General features: G+C 43.0%; 1 protein-coding gene across 1 annotated transcript in view; it reads right to left on the bottom strand.

Annotated features, from left to right (window-relative positions):
* PLEKHD1 (pleckstrin homology and coiled-coil domain containing D1) overlaps nucleotides 1-17,202 on the bottom strand; it is an 85,115-nt gene that overhangs the window by 43,258 nt on the left and 24,655 nt on the right. Inside the window, exons 6-7 of the mRNA XM_077464726.1 lie at nucleotides 12,471-12,523; nucleotides 12,037-12,131 (exon numbers count right to left, since the gene is read on the bottom strand). Of these exons, the coding sequence (XP_077320852.1) occupies nucleotides 12,037-12,131; nucleotides 12,471-12,523 (148 nt within the window). The remainder of the gene's footprint in view (nucleotides 1-12,036; nucleotides 12,132-12,470; nucleotides 12,524-17,202) is intronic.

Raw genomic sequence — 17,202 nt, 5'->3', positions numbered from 1 at the left:
GATGAACTATGTGACCTCAGTTGGGCCTGAGGCTGGACTTTAACCACTTAATAACCGCCCTATAGCCGAATGACGGCTACAGGGCGGTTTCTTAACTCTGGGAGGCCGTCATATGATGTCCTCCCAGAATTCCGCTCTCGCGCGCCCCCTGGGGCGCGCACTCGAGAGCATCCTGTGGACCCGGCGCATCACGGATCACGGTAAACGGCCGCTCATAGCGGCCATTTACCACGTGATCGCTCCGTCAAATGACGGAGTGATCACTTGTAAACAAACCGGCGTCTTGTTATGATGCCGGTTCCTCCCTCCCCCTCTCTGTACCGATCGGAACAGCGGAGAGGGAAGAGAACGGTGTCAGCAGCGATGTGGGCTGCATCTGCAGTGCCAACATCGCTGCTCACCGAAAATTAACCCCTCAATTCCCTGCAAATACTCTGCAATACCCTGCCATTACTCTGCAATACTCTGCAATACTCTGCAATACTCTGCTGCAACACTCTGCAACATTCTGCAATACCCTGCAACACTCTGCAATACCCTGCAACGCTCTGCAACACCCGCCAATACCCTGCAACACTCTGCAATGCTCTGCAACACTCTGCAATGCTCTCCAACACCCACCAATACCCTGCAACACTCTGCAATGCTCTGCAACACCCGCCAATACTGTGCAACACTCTGCAATGCTCTGCAACACCCTCCAATATCCTGCAATGCTCTGCAACGCAATACTCTGCAACGCCATACTCTGAGATACCCAGCCATACTCTGAGATACCCAGCCATACCCAGCCATAGTCGGTGATACCCTGCAATACCCAGCCATAGACACTCCCCCCTCCCGCCGCCCTCCGGAGGACCTGTCATGCCATATTCCTATTACAAGGGATGTTTACATTCCTTGTAATAGGAATAAAAGTGATCAAAAAAATTATTTTTGGGGAAAAAAATGTCAAACTAAAATAAATAAAGTAAAATGAACAATAAAAAAATGTTTTTTTTTAAAGCGCCCCTGTCCTCATGTGCTCGCATGCAGAAGCGAACGCATACGTAAGTCCCGCCCACATATGAAAACGGTGTTCAAACCACACATGTGAGGTATCGCTGCGAACGTTAGAGCGAGAGCAATAATTCTAGCCCTAGACCTCCTCTGTAACTCAAAACATATAACCAGTAAAAAAAATGAAATCGTCGCCTATGGGGATTTTTAAGTAGCGACGTTTGGCGCCATTCCACGAGCCTGTGCAATGTTGAAGAGTGACATGTTAGGTATCGATTTACTCGGTGTAACTTCATCTTTCACATTGTGCAAAAATTGGGCTAACTTTACTGTGTTTTTTTTTTTTAAGCACAAAACAGTTTTTTTTCCAAAAAAAAGCATTCGAAAAATTGCTGCGCAAATACCGTGCGAGATAAAAAAGTTGCAACGACCACCATTGTATTCTCCAGCGTGTTTGCTAAAAAAATATATATAATATTTTGGGATTCGATGTAATTTTCTAGCAAATAAATGATGATTTTTACATGTAGGAGAGAAATGTCAGAATTGTCCTGGGTGCTCCAGAACGCCTGATGAAATCTTGATTTTGCAAAGAATTGTGGGAAAAAATGACAACTTCAAAAAACTCATCATGCCTCTTACTAAATACCTTGGAATGTCTTCTTTCCAAAAAGGGGTCATTTGGGGGGTATTTGTACTTTTCTGTGTTGTTAGGGTCTCAAGAATTGAAATAGGCCGTCAGTACTTCAGGTGTGATCAATTTTCAGATATTGGCACCATAGCTTGTGGACTCTATAACTTTCACAAAGACCAAATAATATCCACCAATTTGTACTTATTTTTACCAAAGATATGTAGTGGTATACATTTTGGCCAAAATTTATGAAGAAAAAATTACTAATCTGCTAAATTTTATAACAGAAACAAAGAAAAATTCATTTTTTTACAGAATTTTCTGTATTTTTTTCTTTTATAGCACAAAAAATAAAAAACCCAGCGGTGATTAAATACCACCAAAAGAAAGCTCAATTTGTGTGAAAAAAAGGACAAAAATTTCATATAGGTCCAGTGTTGCATGACTGAGTAATTGTCATTCAAAATGTGAGAGCACCGAAAGCTGAAAATTGGCCTGGTTATTAAGGGTGTTTAAGTGCCCAGTGGTCAAGTGGTTAATAAGAAACCCTGAAACCCTGACGGCGCTTGAAGCTGGCCATCCTGCCTTGCCCCCCAAAGTGCCCGCAAAGTAAGACAGAAGTATATCAAGTACTTTGCGAGTGGGGGGGGCATTAATATGCCAGAAACTGTTTAATAAACATATTATCCTAAGTTTTTGTACTTAAACTGAAAGAAGATTTCCTTTGATTTACTGCCTGGTTATCTTTTAGCTGTCTCCTAGGTTCTCCAATGGGCTATTCTTTTTGGACATTTTCTTCAATAGTGCAAATGTAATTGTTTGATACATGAGGTAACAATCTCTTCTTCAGCAAACTATTATTATGTTGTGGGTCTGCTACACACCTTGTTTTTGTTGTTAAAGAGGAAGTAAACCCTGATGGGTTTACTTCCTCTTTCATTCCCTGCAAAGATAAAGCATAATGGACTACTATGCATTCGGCGAAGCCGCGATGACGTCACTCCCGCATATGCGCACGGGAGCCGCCACTCGCGGCATATCGCCGTTGACCATGCCTGCACGCCGCTGTCTACTGACAAAAATATTCATAATTTTCATCACCATGAATGAATTTTGTGGAGTCATGAAAACAGTGTGATTGTGGCAAATTATAAACCACTGTGGGTGTTATTTACTAAAGGAAATTCCAATTTGCACTCCAAGTGCACTGCAAAAGTGCACTTGAAACTGCACTGAAACTGCACTTGAAGTGCAAAGTGGATTTGCCTTTAGTAACTAACCCCCATTGTCACTGTAAAAACCAACTTACTACAAAACTTGCTATTGAGCATTGAAAGAAGAAGCCACACATTGTTGAGTAGAAAACATTTTACTCTAATCACATTCACATGTGCGTTAGAAAAGGGTTTTGGAACAAACCAACATCTTTGGTGTATAACTTTTTTTTTCACATTGTAAATATACCTTTTTTGGTTAAACAGGCATGTTTCAAAGCATAACATACACAACTCAGGAACTTACAAAGTTCAACTTTGACAAAGTGAAGGCAATATCAGTCACTGGTATGTCCAAACTGTGTTGATATTGACTTCATCAGATGAGGTGATGTCACCCCCGTAAAAGCCAAATTTTGCAGATGCACATAAATTGGGATTCAAATTGGGGATTTCCCTCCTGATCCCATGCCTAATGTCAACATGTGCTAGCTCCCATCATGGGGGATCAATGGCTGTGTTTTGGGGGTATAACCCCTTCCTCTTACCTAACTGAGTTGCGAGGAAGGGGTTGCACCCACAAAACATGTACATTGACAGCCCGTGATGGCATATAGCACATGTTGACACATTGTGTGCATCTTCAAAATTTGGCTTTTTTAAAATGTGTTTTCAAAGCAAAAATACACAATAAAACAATTTTTGTGTGTTTTATATTCTGCCTAACACATCAATGATATTCTTCATTTTTTGTTGAACATCATTGATGTTTTGCTTTATATTTTCTAAATCACTATTGCACCCCATTCTCTCCTCGATGAGGATCTGGGCACTTTCACTGGTGAAATGAGATTCTTCTTCCGCAACATCCACATCACCTAAAAGAAAAAAATCACATCATGTATTAGAAATATGCAGGCATAGATCTCTTATCTGAAGCTGTGGTCTCAGACACTCACCTGTTGTGGTGACAATTTCGCCCACCCCATAAACCTCTCCCATCTCATCCTCTACTTGTGATTTTGTGATTTTCCCTTATTTAGGAGGTGGGGGGTCCTTGGTGTCCTCGGACGTCCCAAGTCTTTTCTCCCCATGTAAATAAAAAATAGGTATACTTAGCACACAGATATTGGAGGGCAGAAATAGGAATATGAAACATTGCTTGGAAATGTCGTACAATTGTTTTGGCAGAGTTCCAATCTGAAGAACATTTTATTTCCTTTCTAAAGCTGGAATACTTACCTTTTTTGTATCACACATGTAGAGACCCCTAGCATCCACTGGAGCACCTATGTGGGACACCCTAAAAAGTTTGATTTTGGTGTCCCACACTAGTGCTCCTGTGTCCAGATGTGTAAACAGCTGCTGAGTGTCATCTCCTTACACTGAATCAAGTTTGCATTTCATTATAGTTACAAACCCATCTAGACAACAAACATATTTTAATACAAATAGGCCTGAACAAATGTAGTTAACCTGTATCTGCCAAAAACATCTTATAAGTGGGCGAACGAACAATGTTTCCTATGACCGATTACTGTGCCCATGAACATGAAAGTTGCCATTTTAAACTGTACAACATTAAATAAAAGTGCATGGAGCAGCATGCAAGTAATAATAATAATAGGCAAACAGGACAAATACTTACTTTTAAGAAGCTGTACTGATTGTTTTCCCTCAATTTGACGTCTGACCATAATTTCCTAAATTGATCCTTGGATTGTCATACCCCAAAATTCCTGTGCAGACTCTCCACAACTTTAGGCATGACTTTGGCCTTTCTCACATTTGGGTTTGGGTATGGTCCATATTTCTCATCATAGTCGGCCCTCTTGAAGATGTCCACCGTCTCCACCATCTCTATGAAGGCCATAATTGAGGCCTTCAATCTCCTCCAGGATTGGGAGGTTCGGGGCTTCAGCCTTTCATCTTTGCTGCTCTCCTCTGCATGCAGCTGTTGTCTCTCCGCCATGTGCTCTCCCACTGCACCGAAAGACAAGGGGCGGGGAATAGACTAGAAAGGTCGTTGAGGCGGGCGGAGGTTCACGCATGCGCAGTGTATATAAAGCAGAACACGCGTGCGTCATATGTACGATCTGTGAGCGGAGGACTGAGTAACGGAAGCGATGATCGTTATAATGCAGGTACAATTTTAACTTGGTGTCTCAGTGGCCTATGCTGCTTAGAGATTGAGGGCTATATTGGGTCAAGATTAGGAGAGTTTTGCCTGACATTAGGGTCTGTCTTGAGTTGTGTCTTGAACAGAAAATGGATCCCTTTAATGATAGGGAATTTCTAGGAATATTCATTGATATGTTCAGGGAGCTGCCCTGTCTGTGGCAGGTGAACCACCCATTTTATAATAATCCAACAAAGAGGCAGGCAATGCTGGAGAAACTGCAGACATCAAGTATTTAACGTCCAAAATTGGTGGTATGAGGAGTACTTATAATAGCTCAAGAAGGTCCAGAATTCCCTGAGATCAGGAGCACCAGATGACATTTATGTAGCCCGACTGTTGTACTATGACAGACTGCATTTTCTGTCAGACCAGAGGGAACACAGGCCAGCACTCTCCAGTCTTCCTTCAGGGCTTCCTTCCCCCCCAGCTGAGGCTTCCAACGACCAACCTGGGCCTTCTAGGCAGCAACATGTGGATGAGCCTTGCTTGAGTCAGGTATAGCATTCTTAAAAATATTTCTGGTTTTCAAATTAATGATGCTAAATATTTGTTTTGATAACTAATTTCTGATTTCACAAAGTGTTTTACATATCAATAGACAGTAGTGGCCAAAAATGATTGGGACAAGACTGAAAAATGCTGGTTGATGTTAATAAATAGAATAGAATAGAATAGATTCTATTGTATTCTATTTATTAACATTCAATTTGCAACAGTCATGAGCTGAAAGTTGTGTGTAAATGATGAACCAAAAAATAAAACTATGTCTCTTTTTCATACACAGGAAAGTCTCAGCCAGGAGGAGGTCATGGAAAGTGGCAGCCAGGAGGTGGCGGGGGCAAGTGTCAGCCAGGAGGTGGCCGGGCCCAGGAGCCTGACAGGATCCCAGGTCCCTCCCCCTCGGCCTTCCACAAAAAAGTGCCAGGAAGAGGAGTAACCTGGAGGAGGCAGTACTTGGCCTTTTTTTGAAGGCTACTGTGGCCCTCAACCCCCCCCCCCCCAGTCTTCAAGAGGACTATGCCTACAAAATGCTGGAAATGGAGGAGGGCCAACAGCAAGCCCTAAATAAGCGGTTGAGGGGCGAACTCACAGGCCAAAGCCATATTTGTGAGTTGAACCATGGTCCTCCTCCTCCACCTCCTGCCACAACTCCAACATCAGAGCTACAGCATGGAAGGAAGCGTGTAAGGAAGACCAGAGAGTGATGGCCTGGTTTCAGTCTGGTTTGACAAAAGATGCAGGCTGTTGTATGACCACAGCCTGGGGACAGATATGTCATATGCTGCTGTTCCTAATCTCTTGTAGTCCTGGACTGGATTGTGCTCACTATTATATGTACTCCTCAGGCCACCAATTTTGGTTAGCAAATAGTTGATGTATGCCCTGTGGTACAAAGGCTTCGCCAATTTCAGCAGTTTCTCCAGCGTTGCCTTCCTCTTTATTTTGTTATGACCCATAATAAATGGCTATTTATTTTTCACAAATACTTGCCTATGTATTTTACTTCAAAACACAAACCAACCTACTTGAGGTTAAAAAATACAAGATAATAATGGTGTTGCGTTAACTTGACACACAAAATGAGAAGTAATATTATGGAGAGCACTAGAAAAAAAATGTAGATCTTGATAAAAAAAAATTAAAAAGAAGAAACAAAAATTATAAACATTATTATGTTTATCCGACAAAAAATAAATAAATAATATTATTCACGAGATCACGAGAAATAATAAATCAGTATGTGAGAACTCTGTGTGAATATGAGCAGCAAAACAACTTCATTCTTCTAGCATTCTAAAGAAGAAGAGAATGCACTGCATTAAACTATTTAAAAAATTGCAGCGTGACAAATGTGCTATCTACATTATGAACGGTAGTTTTACCAGACTGAGCGCTTCCGTCTTGTAATTTATTCTGAGCATGTTTGGCACTTTTTGCGTCGGAATTGTGTACACATGATCGGAATTTACACGAACGGATTTTGTTGTCGTAAAATGAGAACCAGATCTCAAATTTTGTGCGATGGAAATTCCAAAGGAAACTGTCCGATGGGGCCTACACATGGTCGGAATTTCTGGCAAAAGGCTCCCATTGAACATTTTCCGTAGGAAAATCTGACCATGTGTATGGGGCATTACTGTGAAGAAACCTTTACGTATTTGGTTTTCCCTCAAACGTAAAGAGTGCCCCCTTGTCCTCTGTGATGACCTTAAAGTGAATAACTCAATACCAAGTTCACTATATGGACCCCTTATGTATTTGTACATGTTTATCATATCCCCCCTTAATCTCCTCTTCTGAGGACAGAATAAATTCAGTTCCTCCACTCTTTCCTCATAGCTGTGCTCCTCCATGCCTCTTATTAGTTTGGTTGCCCTTCTCTGCACTTTCTCCAGTTCCCCGATATCCTTTTTGAGAACCGGTGCCCAAAACTGAACTACATATTCCAGATGAGGTCTTACTAATGATTTGTACAGGGGCAAAATTATATCTCTTTCTCTGAAGTCTATACCCCTCTTAACCACTTGCTGACCAGCTGCCGTCATTATACTGGTCGTTCCCACAAATTTGCTATAGGTGCATGTCGGCTCCTTTAGGAGCAAAAGCAGGCATGCGCCCGCTGCACGGCGGGGAACCCAACGCGTGTGGCTGGCAGCCGCAATGTCCATCGGCCACCCACAATCACGAGAATGTGAGCCAGAATGGGGATCTGTCAATGTAAACAGACAGATCCCCATTCTGACAGGGGAGGAAAGAGAGAGATCTGCTGTTCCTAGTGATTAGGAACAGCAATCTCTCTCCTCCTCCAGTCCGAACCCTTGATTGCCCCCTAGTGTTAACCCCTTCCCTGCCAGTGACATTTACACAGTAATCAGTGCATTTTTATAGCACTGATCGCTGTATAAATGTCAATGGTCCCAAAAAAGTGTCAAAAGTGTCTGCTCTGGCTTCTGCAATGTTGCAGTCTGGCTAAAAATTACAGATCGCCGCCATTACTAGTAAAAAAAGAAATAATAAAAATAACATAAATCTATCCCCTATTTTGTAGATGCTATAACTTTGGGCAAACCAATCAATATACTCTTATTGAGATTTCTTTTTTACAAAAAATATGTAGCAGAATACATATTGGCCTAAACTGATGCAGAAATGTGTTTGTTTGTTTTGTTTTGTTTTGGGGGGGGGGGATGGTTATTATAGCAAAAAGTAAAAAATATTGCTTTTTATTTTTTTTTCAAAATTGTCACTCTTTTTTTATTAATATCACAAAAAATAAAACCCGCAGAGGTGATTAAATAACACCAAAAAACTCTATTTGTGGAAAAAAAAGATGCCAATTTTGTTTGGGTACAGCGTTTACTCTTTAATGACTGAGCCATTTTTTGTGAAGTAAAGCCTCGGGGGAAAAAAAAAGTACACCCTGTAAGGCAAAGGCATAATGAGCTAGTATACATAGCATACTAGCTCATTATGAATAACTTACCTGAGATCGAAGTCCCTGAAGTGACCCTCGTCTGCCTCCTCCAACACCGCTATCTATCTCGGAGTGACTTCCAAGTATCACGGCTCCGGCACTGTGACTGGCCCGAGCCGCGGTGACATCACTCCCACGCATGCGCGCTGGTGCTGCCACTAACGGCACGATCGCCATTAGAAGCGGCATGCTCAGTGCGCCTGATGTCTACAACGCATGCGCCATAGACATTGCTGCGGCTATTTCTGCAAATATCTCCTAAACCTTTTAGGTTTGGGAGATATTTCTTGCACCTACAGGTAAGCCTCAATCTAGGTTTACCTGTAGGTTAAAGTGGCTGTAAAGGGTTTACAACCACTTTAAGGGGGAAAATTTTTCGGTCTGTAAGTGATTAAAAAGGAAGTAAACCCTGATGGATGCACCACAGTAGCCCATTATGTGTCACTTACCTGAAAACGAAGCCTGCAATGTCACCGCTGTCCCCACTAGCAGCGAATGTCCATCTTCACCCTCTTCCTTCCTGGGCTGCGAACTTCAGCTCTGTGACTGGCCGGAGCCTCGTGCCAGTCACAGCATGATCCACTTTAGAAACGGCACGATCTGCCCTTTATAAAGTGTGCATGCACCGTAGACATCGGCGAACGCCTTTATTGTAAATATCTCCTGAACCGCTGAGGTTTGGGAGATATTTCCAGCACCTACACGTAAGCCTTAATATAGGCTTACCTATAGGTAAAAGTAGTTGTACAGGGTGTACAACCACTTTAATATAAGAAAGGATTTTGCTTGCTTTGGAAAACTCAGCTTGGCATTGCATGCTATTATTAAGCTTATGATCTACCAAAACCCCCAGATCCTTCTCCACTATGGATACCCCCAGTTGTACTCCCCATAGTGTGTATGATGCATGCATATTCTTAGCCCCCAAGTACATAACTTTACATTTATCAACATTTAACCTCATTTGCCAAGGACGTTAATCCAATACATAGCTTGGTGTCATCTGCAAAGACTGAAACATTACTTTTAATCCCACACCCTATATAATTTCTAAAGGTATTAAAAAGTAATGGTCTCAGCACTGAACCTTGGGGTACACCACTGATAACCTTAGACCATTCAGAGTAAGAATCATTAACCACTACTCTCTGAATTCATATTTTTAGCCAAGTTTCTATCAATTTACAAATTGATCTTTCCAAGCCTGTAGACTTTACCTTACACATGAGCCATGTGTGGGGAGCTGTGTAAAACGCTTTTGCAAAATCCAAGTATACCACGTCCATGGTGACATCGCAGGCTTCGTTTTCAGGTAAGTGACACATAATGGGCTACTGTGGTGCATCCATCAGGATTTACTTCCTCTTTAATCACTTACAGACTGAAAGATTTTCCCCCTTAAAGTGGTTGTAAACCCTTTACAGCCACCCCCTTATTCCAAGGTTTTACTTACCACGTCAGAAAAAGAAATCAGGTTTGTTTGACAACTTCTGTTTTTATGAATCCATGCTGTCTGTTCCTTAAAATATTTTTTCCCAGCAAGAACTCATTTATGTAGTCTCTTATTAAACTCTCAAGTATCTTCCCAACTATAGAAGTTAAACTAGCAGGTCTATAGTTACTTGGTAAAGACTTTTATTCCTTTTTAAATACATGTGTTTCACACACCATGGCACTTATTCATAATATAAAATCAACACCACTATCTGTCTTCTGCAGGCATACCCCACTTTTAAGTACACAATGGGGTTTATTTACTAAAGCTGGAAAGTGCAAAATCAGACTCACTTCTGCATAGAAACTAATCAGCTTCAAGGTTTTATTACCAAAGCTTAATTGAACAAGCTGGGGTTAGAAGCTCATTGGTTTCTATGCAGAAGTGAGCCTGATTTTTCACTTTCCAGCTTTATTAAATAAACCCCATTGTGTACTTAAAAGTGGGGTATGCCTGTATATAGTCCTCAATGACCACAGGTGTAGGAGCCTATTAACCCCTTAGGCCCCTTTCACACAGGCTTTCCGATTTCCTGATCGAATGCTCCATTCACTCTTATGGAGCAGCGGATGTCAGCGGTGACATGTCCACTGACACCCGCTGCTATCCGATTTGATCCTGTCCACGAAATCCAGACAGATGGTGACCATATTTTCCATCCGTCTGGTAGATTTAATCTGATGGGATCGGATGAAAACAGAAAGGCGGTCCTTTTAATCTGATCTCCCCATAAAGGAGAGTGGGATTCTGATAGGTCCGTCTCTGCACAGTGAGTGGAGACGGACCTGTCACCCGCCTGCTCAGCAGGAATCAATAGAGCGATATCCCGCTGATTGCCCATTTGAAAGGGCCCTACTAGGAAAAGAGGCACAGTGATACAAGCAGAGCCTTCACACAGGGGTTTATTTACTAAAGCTAGAGCATGCAAAATCATTTACATTTCTACAAAGAAACCAATCAGCTTCCAGGTTGTATTGCCAAAGCTTAATTAAACAAGCTGAGGTTAGAAGCTGATTGGTTTATTTGCAGAAGTGTCACTGTTTTTGCACTCTCTAGCTTTAGGCCTCGTACACACAATACGAAATTCAGAAGGGAAAATTTGTAAGACAAGCTGTCTTCGGATTTTTGGATTGTTAGCATGTTCTTTTGACAGCCGATTTGACTTTTTCGTCAGACAAAAGATGTTCAGGCTATAAAATTTTAGTTGGATGTGAACTCAATGTCTGATGTTCGGATGGTCAGTACAGAAATCGTCACACAAAAGTCGAAAGTACAAAAACACATGCTCGGAATCAAGGAACGACTGGGAAGAGTTTCGGTCTTGTAAACTACCATTTGTAATCTAGAATTAACATTCATGACGTGGCAATTGATGAAATGTCGAAAATGTTGCGCACATTCTCATCTTCTTTAATGGTATAATAAAGAAGCTGCTTTGCTGGTGATAATGATGTAGTTATACCAAATGCGTTTTAAAAGGCATTTGTTTTTTATGATCTGAAATTTGCAGCTAGTTAATATGCTACACAAAATCCTGCACATGCACTTTTGACAAAAATCGGACGCTCGGTCATACAACAATCAAACTGTGTGTACGAGGCTTAAGTAAATAAACCCCATAGTGTTATAATATAGCATAAAATATTAAGTGCAAAATGACACTTGAAAAACAAAGTGAAACACAAATACTAATATAAGAAAAAGAAACAAAAAAAGGAAGAGAATGAAAAGTTTATAACAAAACGATGTAACAAAACAAGAAAAGTTTTTCTTTTTAACAAATAACATAAAAGTAATTTGATACAATCTATTAAGTACTTTTCTGAAACCAATATACACACCATGGCTATCTACTTGTGAAAGAGAGACCAGCACGTGGGTGTTACTTATAATAATATGGGGAAACACTGACCACCAGTGTAAGGGGGCACACTGACTACCAATATAAGAAGACACACTGAGAACTAATGTAAGAGAACACATTGAGCACTGACCACTAAAGGGGCATTTAAAAAAAAATATCCAGCTCAGACTTACTTCTTGATTTTTTCTTGTTCAACCCTGAGCTCTTGAACAAGGTCTTCAAAATGGCTCTTTTCAGTCTCCAAGACCTGATTTATTTTCTCTAGCTCCTAAAGAAAGATTATCCAAAAAATGTATCAATAAAACCTAAGCGATACTATTCATTAATTTTTAATGCAAAAAATCGATGTACAAAGTGCAGTAAACCATAGTATGCAATCAACAATGGCGCAGCTTACTCTTTATAGGGGACTGGGAACATGTTTGTGGCATTTGTGAACCAGTCCTTTAAATGCCTAAAAACAATTTTTTTTTGTAAATTAATTTGTGCAACCAGATAATGTCTCTGCTTCATAATTAACTGGCAGGTGATGTTCGAAACATTGTAACAATTCAGATTTTACAGATTAAAGAAATCAAGTAGTTCATTTATTTGTCTGTTACGTCACCTCTTTCTGCTCTCGCTCTGAGCACAGCTCCTCTGTCTCCGTCATCAGTTTATCTGTAGAACAACCAGCAGAAATGTGAGCAGGTTCTAATGACACCAGCCTATACAACGGAAAATTTATATCAAATACTTACCGTAATTTTCCTTTCCTGATAGGCTCCATGGCAGCATACGTGTGGGTAGCCCCGCCTCCACGATTACCCAATAGGACCCAACTCCCATAAATCTTTGCTCCTGGCCACTATCAGTGTTCCGTAACTAGCCGACTCCAGACATTTGGGAGGGAACTCCTGCTGCCATGGAGCCTATCAGGAAAGGAAAATTACGGTAAGTATTTGATATAAATTTTCCGTTTTCCTGAAAGGCTCCATGGCAGCATACGTGTGGGAAATAACTCGCCAAACACACCCGGGTGGGCAAAATGTCGAGCAAAGAACAAAAGTTTATTTAGCATTGTCAACCGACAAAACTTGCAAACCAAAATTAACAGAAGACAGAGCCGCTGGCTCTACACAGTAATGAGAAACAAAGGTATTAATAGAAGACCAAGAGGCCGCTCTGCAAATAACTTCAGGCGCCACATGGCGAGAAGCTGCCCACGATGTTGAAATACTCCGTGTTGAATGAGCCGTTAATGCCTCAGGAGGAGCCAAGCCCTTTGCTCTGTACGCCCTCTGAATGATCTGAACGATCCAGGTAGAGATAGATCTAGCCGAAGCTCGCAATCCTTTATTCTTGCCATGAGGGAGAACAAAAAGAAATTTCGTTTGTCTAAAGGGAGCTGTGACTTCCAAATATTGTTTCAGCGCGTGTCCTACGTCCAGAGGATGAACATCCTGACTCTGAGTTTTTGAAAGTGGGAAGCACAACTTCCTGATTCTCATGGAAGACCGAGGTTACTTTGGGATGCGATCCCAACATGGGAATCAATACTGCCCTATCTGGAAAGAAAGTCAGAAAAGGTTCTTCCGAACCTAGATTCCTAATCTCAGAAACTCTCTTGGCTGAGGTTATAGCTACCAAGAAGATGGTCTTGAGAGTGAGATCCCTTATGGACAGAGGCTCCGTAGAATCCTTTCCAAGGTTTGAGAGAAAATCCAGCACTAAAAAGGGAGGTCCCATTTAGGAAACCTTGGTTTTCTTTGGGGTCTGAGCCTGGTAGCTCCCTTGAAGAATTGTTGTACCAGTGCATGGTTTGCCCAGGAAATACCCGTAAAGGCTGAAATAGCCGATACTTGGACTCTCAATGAACTGATAGCTAGAGGTAAATCAAGGCCTGTTTGAAGAAAGCTTAGTATGTCTTGTATTGTTGGAGAACTGCAAGAATTTTCTCTGGTGGACATATGGGCCGAAAACTTGGACCATATACGCTCATATACCCTATTAGTACTCCCGCGTCTGGAATTGAGAAGGGTTGGGATGACCTCTTCCGGACAACCAAGAGCTTCTAGCCTTTCCCTCTCAAAAACCATACCTTGAGGTTCAGACATGATGGGCATGGATGTAACCTTGTGCCTTGAGATAGCAAATCCGACCTGAGAGGCAGGGGAACTGGCTCTCGAAAACTGAGGAGCAGCAGTAGAGGGAACCAAGGTCTGTTGGGCCAGAAAGGAATCACTGCGAGAATCTCCGCCTTCTCTGACCTGAGTCTCCGAAGGAATTGCAGGATCACCGGAACTGGAGGGAAGGCGTAAGCTGTCTGAAACTTCCAAAGTTCTGTGAGGGCATCTATCCCATATGCCTGGGGATCCCTGAACCTTGAGTAATATTTCGGAAGCTTCCGATTGCACGGGGAAGCGAACAAGTCGACTTCCAGGGACAATCCTAAGGTCAGGAGCCAATCGAATACTTCCCGGTGTAGAGACCACTCGTTGTTGTCCAACTCGACACGCGATAGGAAGTCCGCCTGAACATTCTGCACCCCTGGGATGTAGACTGCAGAAAGGTTGGACAAATTCTTCTGAGCCCAATTCATTATTGGCTCCGTCTCCTGTAACAGGGACCAGCTGCGAGTTCCCCCTTGCTTCTTTACGTAAGCCACCGCGGTTGTGTTGTCCAACCTTAGCATGACCGAGGCATTCGCTGTCAGATGATGGAATGACCGAAGCGCCTGGAAGGCCGCTCTTAGCTCCAGAACATTGGAGACGACTCTCTGTGATGGAAACGTCCACCTGCCCTGAGCGACCTCCGAAAGGCAGTGAGCGCCCCATCCTCGGTTGCTGGCATCTGAAGTTACCGTGACCCATGAGATGGGAATGATTGAATGGTGGTTGCGCAGGTTCTTCCCCTGTAGCCACCAAAGAAGAGACGTCCTCATGGCTGGAGTGAGGAATATGCGCTGTGTCTGGCTGGATAAGTCCCACTGTTGTAGAAACCCCTTCTGAAAGGGACGAGTGTGCCACTGGGCCCACTTTACCATGGAAATGGTGGCTGACATTGTGCCAATCACCCTCAGACATTGGAGAGCCGAGAGATGGGATGCTGCAAGGGCTGCATGAATCCTGTCTCGTATGACTCCAACCTTCTCTTCTGGAAGGGCGATAGTACCTTCTGCTGTGTTGAACTGCGCCCCTAGGAAAACAAGAGACTGAGTTGGATCTAGGTGACTCTTTTCTAAGTTCAGAAGCCACCCGAACTCCTGTAGAGTGGAGATGACTAGGTCTTTGTGCTCCAAGAGCTGATCTTTGTTCTGGGATAGCAGAAGAAGGTCGTCGAGATAGTGATGGAGACGAACACCTTTGACTCTGAGAAAGGCCACAACTGCCAAAAGAACTTTGGAGAAGACCCGTGGGGATGTTGTTAACCCAAAGGGAAGACATGTAAATTGAAGATGTTGAATGCCTACTGCAAAGCGGAGGTATTGTTGAAACTCCTTTGCCACGGGAACATGGAAGTAAGCGTCCTTCAAATCGACTGATATCATCCAGTCCCCCAGATACACGGACTGCTGGATGGTAAGCAGAGATTCCATCTTGAACTTCTCTTTGCGAATGAAGGAATTGAGATGGGTCAAATCTATTACCGGCCTCCATGTGCCGTTTTTCTTTTGAACCAGAAACAAAGGGGAATACATGCCCTCTCCACGTTCTTCTTCTGGAACGGGAACGGCTGCGCCTTGATCCAGTAAAGAGTTCACGTAGGTCAATAGGACTTGTTTCTTCTCTTTTGATTCTGGAAGATTTGTGGGAATAAATCTTAGCTTTGGGGTGCTGATAAAACCCCACTTGTGACCTGAGGAAATTGTTTTTACAGTCCAAAAATCCCGAATTGAGGCCGCCCAAACATGCCTGAAGTGGAGAAGACGAGCCCCCACCTGACAAGTTTGAGCGGGCCCAATTTCAAAAGGATTTCGCGGAATCCTGCTTGCCGGACGAACCCCCTTTTGAGGTATTTTTGAAAGAAGATTGCCTGGATCTCCATGACCTTGAGAATTCTCGACCAGGTCTATAGCTCCGCGCCTCCCTGGCACGATCAGGGCCTTGTCTTCTAGGAAATGGACGCCTTTGATTTTGAAGACGTCTGTCCTGGGGAAGAAACCCAGATTTCCCACCTGTAGCCCGGGATATGGCAGTATCCAGCTTGTTACCAAACAAAGATGACCCCTCAAAGGGAATACGGCACCAGGCCTGTTTGGATGCTGGATCCGCCAGCCATGGACGGAGCCATAACGCACGGCGAGCTGAGACTGCTGCTAACATATCCCGAGATATCAGGCGGATAACATCAATAGATGCCTCCCCCAAAAAGGCAGACGCCATCCTGATTTCTTGAATAGGGGAGTCTTTTGCTGACTCAATAGAAATACCCCTCAGGAATTCCTCTACAGAGTCAGCCCATGATTCTATGGCCTTGGATACCGCTGCCATTGCAAGCACTGGTTTGCAAGCCATTCCAGAAGTCAGATATATCCTCTTAAGGTCTGAATCGATCCGCCTTTCCAAAGGATCTTTAAAGGATACCGTATCCTCTAAGGGTAGGGTTACATATCTCACCAAACGCATGAGTGCTGCATCCACCAGTGGTGCTGACTCCAGGTGCTTCACATCCTCTTCTTTAAAGGGATATAATTTCAGGATTTTTGACTGCATGGAACCCTTTTTATCCACCTTGCTCCATTCCTCTGTAATAATGTCACCCAACTCTGAAAGGAAGGGAAAAAATTGTCGCTCCTTATTGAGCTGTTTAAAGAACTTTCTCTGCTTTGGTGGGGAAGTAATAGGGTCTTCCCACTTCAGAGCCTCTCTCACTGCTTTGACCAATGAAGGCACCAGTCCATAGTCAAAACCTAAACCAGGATCCTCACAGTCAGATTCACTATCTGAGATGGGAGCAGATAGGCGGCTTGGCTGAGAGGATTCCCATGTCTCCTGCAATGGGTTCTCTCCAGGTGGAGGAGCCAATAATTCTGACGGGGATTCACACAGCTGTAGAGCATCCCTCTCCTGCAGAGACTCCTTCACAACCCGTCTTACTATTGACTCCAAACGCTGGTCTGCATCATCCCTTTCATCTGCAGCTTTGGAGAAGCAATGATCGCATAAGGATACGTCCGAAGGAACAGGCATCCTGCACCCCCAGCATGATTTTTCCGTACGCTTGCTGGAGTGAGCAGCAGGGGGGTGAGAATAATTCTTATTATGCTGTTCAGATCTTGACCTATGCTGGCTAGATCTTGAGGAGGATTTATGGCGGTGTGATCTTGATGATCCACTGCGTCTAGAAGTGATAGGTTG

This window comes from Lithobates pipiens, unplaced genomic scaffold (genome assembly GCF_037356315.1).
Source record: "Lithobates pipiens isolate NorthernLeopardFrog02 unplaced genomic scaffold, aLitPip1_a1.2 Scaffold_30, whole genome shotgun sequence".
Taxonomy (NCBI): domain Eukaryota; kingdom Metazoa; phylum Chordata; class Amphibia; order Anura; family Ranidae; genus Lithobates; species Lithobates pipiens.
The sequence above is the reverse complement of the archived record's forward strand: the minus strand, read 5'-3'. Positions and strand labels throughout refer to the sequence as shown.